Here is a 5,645-nt window from a genome sequence, read left to right on the forward strand (position 1 = left end):
GAAATCCTCCACATCATGGAAACTACCTATTGATTGAATGGTTTCTTCATCTTGCAGACCTCATCATCTTAGCAGTATGGGCAATGCTAGCAATTGGAGGAATAACGGTACAGCTGCGCCGAGAGAGACACGAGGCACCTTTCCCACCGCACCCCTATCGGATATGGAAGCGTGAGAGAGAGCGCAGGATAACTAACATCCTGGATCCCAGTCACCATGTCCCTCCCCTGAGAGAGAGGATTCATAGTAAGCTATCCCAGATTAAGGACTTCTTCCAAAAAGAGCAACCAGCTGGGGAAAGAACACCATTACTCTTGTAAACTGATGTACAAGTGGAAAGACTTGAGAAATGTGGCTGGAGACTTTCGGGAACCAGTAGGCATCCCCCGGTGCTGAGGACTTCCTCTGTTACCTTGCCTTCCTCAACAAAGACTAGAATGGACTAGAGAAAGATCCATGCTTGCTGACTAAGAGAAGCCCTATGCTCTGCTTAGTGATCTGCTTTCCGTGCTGTAGCACACAGGCACTTTTGTCTGGCTGTAGTTTGTAACAAGGATGGAGTACGTGTATGTGCAATGTGTTAAGTTATTGGGGTGGGGAGGGTAGGATGGAGAGGTAGCTTAATGGTGAGGTGTAAAACTTTTAAAGCTTCAAAACACTGAGAAAAAGAAAATGGTCACTTCAAGCACATGCATAGTTCTTCGCTTATCTTCAACAACGGTATGAAACACCACCCTTTTTAGTATAGGTTTAGGTTACGAGCCAAATGTACAAAATGTGGGGGAAAGTAGTTGCAGATTTGGCTACAAATAGAAGAACAACCTCGTAGTGGCCTTGGAACTATTAAAGTTATTGCTACAAAACTTGCATTCTCACTGCTTGCCAATAACAGCTCTTAAGTAGTCAGGCAGTATTAAAATGTTTTAATTGCACCAGGTTAACTTGTGTTCACTTCCTGTGTGTCAAAACAAATAAGCAATTTCGATTCTAAAAACCAAGAGGAGAGGAAAAAAAATTACATTTTAGGGCATAAGTCTCTAGCAGGCTGTTAATTTGGTTTTAGTGAGTTGTGGCTGCTAAGGCTAAAAAAAGAATGGTCTCCTGAAACTGAAGGGTTTTTTTTTTAATTAGAAAGAAAAAAACTGTAGAGTAAATGTGACTAATTTTTACAGTGGCCTGTAAGTCGCTGAAGTTCCTTTTCATATAGGACTATTGTTCTTGGCCACAATATTCCTCGTCACTGAAATGTTTTCCCTTTCTTTATATATTGAAAGAACAGGTTCACAGGCATTTGAGGCACTGTTGTTCAGAAAATGTAATAGCCTAAGAGAGCCAACTTCCTGGAGGGGGAAGGGTAATAGACCTAAGTTGCTTCCTCACTTAAGTTGCTCAGGGGGCCAAAACATCCCCAGCCTTGTTATCTCTACCAGGCTGAAGGCACACGGAGGGCAGGGGTGTTCCTTAAGCCTGCATGTGAGCCATCTGCTCAGAATAGAGGGGACAATTATGCAAGGGCAGTGCAGAAAACAGAGGCATTTTAACTTCATCTTCTCTCACATCATCTTCCTGTCTGCTCTGAATTTGGCAGCTCCGGTGTGTGTGCTGTATAGGCCTAATAAAACGTTGCACAGCTGGATGTTGCCTGTTTAATTACTAATTGCCCAATATAATCCTCCCCCTTTGCCTGGTTAGAACTGCAAATCCAAAAAAGCAGCTTGTAAGGATTGTGTGAATACAATATTGAAGCATCTTTTCCTGCCACTTATGTAGCTTCAGTGGGCAAAGAAGTGACACAAAGCAGGATAACTAGCCACTTTACAGTTGTAGGGGCAAGAAGGCATGTGCATCCTGGCTTAATCAAAGTGTACCCTGGTCCATGTCATATTCTCAGAGCCTGTTTGGTCAAGGGAGAGGAAGCATGTTGATAAATGCTTAGCTTCATTGGGATTTTGAGATCCAGTATGTGGAACAGAGTTCCGTGCCTTCATTAGGCACAGGAATAAAAGAACTTCGGCAGATCAGGTTCTCCATTCATTGCTGCGGTAGCAAAAGCTGTGCCTGCAAATCTACACAACTAATTTAGTGTGTAGGAGCTTCATCGCTACAGAATTTGGCACTGTGTGTCACGTTTTCTTTCTAGAGTAGACAGGCAGTGTTTAAGACATGAGACTACATTCTCCTCTTATCTCCCTTTTCAGTTCAAATACAGCTTATGTGTAACAAGGATCTGGTGCATTCCATGTTGATTCTTTCTTGAGCTGCTGGCTGTTTTGCTGACTCTGTACATTTCAGTAGTGGGGAAAGGCTTATTGGCACAAACTGCACTGACTTCTCTCTTAAATCAGGAGAGCTGCTGCGTTACGACACCTTAAATGAGAAGACAATGCACACATCTAAAACTTGCCTAATTTTTAATGTTAATGCTTAAATTTTATCTCATGCCTAAGGTTGCCAGGTGGAAACCCAGAGATGCACTGTACCTTTTACCATTCCTCTCCTGGTTATGTAGCCCACCCTTCCCTGCCTGGTGTAACTAACAAGACCCTATGTGTGCTGCACAAGGAGGGGTGCAAGACAAATGATGCTGTAGCTGCCTTATGTGCTATGCTGTCTCAGGAAATTTAAAGGAACAGTGTGAACCTCCTGGTTGCATCTCTGCAACCCCACACAGGCTCAAGTGATTAAGCAAAAACAGTGTTCTTTAATGTTCTTTTTGAATACTTGTAAGGCATTCTTGTGTCAAATGAACCAACATAGTTGATAATTTCACCTAAAATTATTTTAAATTTTTAAAAAGCTAGCAATTGGATTACAACTGATAAAAGATGGAAAAGTCTATAGTTCTTGGCAGCTGTTCAGAGATTAATTTAATTTTAATGTGGAAAAGAGAAAGAAATAGATGAAATATATTGTGTCCCTTTTGCACAGAGCGACTCAATACTGTTGGCTGTCTGGTCACTTTTTGGTGCTGAGATTAACTGCCATATCTGATGTGACCAAGCAGTAAATACTTTGGTATAAAAATTAGCCATAATTACTTTGTTTTGTTTTGTTTAACTGCCATGAGTTATAATGCAAAAACATTTAACCCATTTTCTATCCCTTTTTATAATAAAGATGTGCTTGAAACTGAAGTGTTAGTTGTCTGAGATTTCTTGTATTTGTGGACTGGTCAGTATGTTTCAGCTTAGCCTGTTGTGTATTGCTGTTTTATCTGGTAAAGGGGGTAGCTAGTGTATTTTTGTCCAAATGAAGTGGAAAGCATAGGAACACAGCTACAGACTGATCTGATCTGGCTGGATATTAGGATCTTGCTTATTAGGATCAAGAGAGTACAAATAAGTTTATCCAGCATTGGAATATTTGTTCACTATGTCACCTGTTCTGATCTTAATCTGTTTCATATGATTACACTTTTCATACTTTAACCTTACGTTTTATTTTAGGGCAAGTCCACACAAGGTGGTGCACAATAAAAATGTTAAAGCAATTGAACACACATATAAAATTATCAGATAAAACCACACATAGTGGCCAGCAATAAGATCAATACAGAACTTCACATAATAATCTCAGAAGGACCACTTAAAGATCACAAGAGAGGAAGCCAGGTAGAATTCTCTAGAAGAAGGAATTTGCCAAGTGTGGGGGCCAACACTGAACAGGCCCTGTCACGTGCCATCCTGACCAATATTAGTGGCTGGCCAGAGACTAGAGCCTCTGAGGCCTATGCAGGTTGATAGGGGTGTAGGCAATCCTTCAGATAACCTGGGTACAAACTATTCAGGGCTTTAAAGATTAGCACTATACACCAAATTGAGCCTGGAAATGAACATGTAATCAGTGCAACTGATATAAAATTGCTATAACATGACACATGCTTTTCAGACATGGCTTCTGGCTCTGGAATCTAGTATTGGTTCTTTTGTGAATCTTGAGATCAGAGACCTAACTCATTGACTCACATACTCTACAGCCTGTAAATCCTATCAATGTCACTGGCTCACTGTCCCTAGGATTTCAATGCCCGAGACTAATTATATTGCTTGTCCATCCCAAAAAGAACTACGGAAAGTTCTGAGACTTGTAGTTTGTGGGAAGCATGCCAATGAGATGCACACTTCCCTCTTGAATCACAGACATAAGAAAATAAACCCATCTCATTGTCTCAATTGGGGACGGCTGGTTTTACAGTGGAAAACATTTTTAAATTGGCCCTTGGGGAGAAGTGAAATCCAGTTTATCACACAAAATAAGACCAGAGTTAAGAAAAAGTACTGTGTTTGCTACTATTCATTTTTTTAGGACACCTGCTGCCTGATCAGAGCGACGCTGGTTTTCTCTATTTTCTCTTGAGCAGTTCTGACATCTATCCCCCTAGAAAATGTACTAAAACTGGAAGTTAAGGCTGTGTGTCACTATTTTTCTATTTCTAAAATTACAAGTCCAGTAGTTTTGTGTACAATCCCGTTCACTCTTGAGAATGTTGCTTGTTCTCTTATAAGGGTTCTTCTGATCAGTTCAAAAAGCTTGCAGAAACGTCCTCAAATATGGCGCAGTATCTAATGCTGCTGCGCCTCCACTGTTCGTGTTGTAGCAGCAGGACCCACTGCTAGCGCTTCCCAAAGCAACCCCAGAAATGTGCTGAAATACTCATTTCCAGAACAGGACAGGTCAGCGGAGCAAACTCCTGCTAGCTTTGTAGCTAGTGTACAAGCAACACTGGATACTGCCCATGGTTTACAACAGTCTCAATTTTTTCTCCCTAGTTTGGGCAAGCATGAAGGCTAGTGGGTTAATATTGCAGTCTGGCTTCAGCATTCCTGTTATGCTCTTGTCTAATGAAGCTTTACCATTACTATTACAAGCTATGAGCAGAGATGTCTGTATGCTTGGATTCCAGAGGGGAACAGACTACAACAGTGATTTTCTAGTTCTTATGGTTGTGATATATTTGAAAGTGAGTGGACAATGCCAGCTGAAGCCACAGTTACAGCTGAACACCAGTTCTAGTGGTTGTGAGGAGAGAAGGGCTTCAGTGCCTTCGAGAGTTCCTGGAGCTTCTCTGACTAGCAAAATTAGAATTATACTAACAGATTTATGTAAATATGCATAACTTATACAGGTTCTAGAATTCAGCTGCTTGTGTTATAAACTTGAATTGCTTGAGTGCAGAATTCAAATTCCCTAGCACAACGTACATACCGTGTCTACTGCACCAGATCTTAAAACCTAATTCCTACTCTATACACTTGCATTTTATAGTGATCAGCTTCGTCTTCATCCTTAGAGATGAGCTAGCAAGAACGATCTCTTTCTAGCAGTCAAAAAACAATAGAAAAAAGCTTCCTTTTATATTAAAAGTTGAATATTTTGTTTACTTGGTAATTAACAGCGCAATCCTGTGCAAGTTTAGGCAGCAGAAGTCCTACAACTCCCAGCATTCTCCAGCCAGCCATGCTGGCTGGGGAATGGTGGAAGTTGTGTAGACAGCAAAAAGTTCTACATGCATAGGATCGCGCTTGAAGGCTCCTGAAGTTTCTCTTCCAGGTAGTGTCAGTGAAGGTGCCACAAAGACATCCCAGAATACACATTTCACACATCTGACAAACTAAGAACGCTGTTGAAATATTTGCCCAACCCAA

General features: G+C 41.1%; 1 protein-coding gene across 2 annotated transcripts in view; it reads left to right on the forward strand.

Annotated features, from left to right (window-relative positions):
• Positions 1 to 3,134, forward strand: part of TM7SF3 (transmembrane 7 superfamily member 3) — a 32,907-nt gene extending 29,773 nt beyond the window's left edge. For both annotated transcript variants that reach the window (XM_084811135.1, XM_084811138.1), the window contains exon 12: positions 58 to 3,134. In XM_084811135.1, the coding sequence (XP_084667261.1) occupies positions 58 to 320 (263 nt within the window). In that variant the 3' untranslated portion in view covers positions 321 to 3,134. The remainder of the gene's footprint in view (positions 1 to 57) is intronic.
• Positions 3,135 to 5,645: the final 2,511 nt, after the last annotated feature.

This window comes from Heloderma suspectum, chromosome 7, assembly GCF_057233095.1.
Source record: "Heloderma suspectum isolate Gila_16-S chromosome 7, 16-S_ref, whole genome shotgun sequence".
Lineage (NCBI taxonomy): Eukaryota > Metazoa > Chordata > Lepidosauria > Squamata > Helodermatidae > Heloderma > Heloderma suspectum.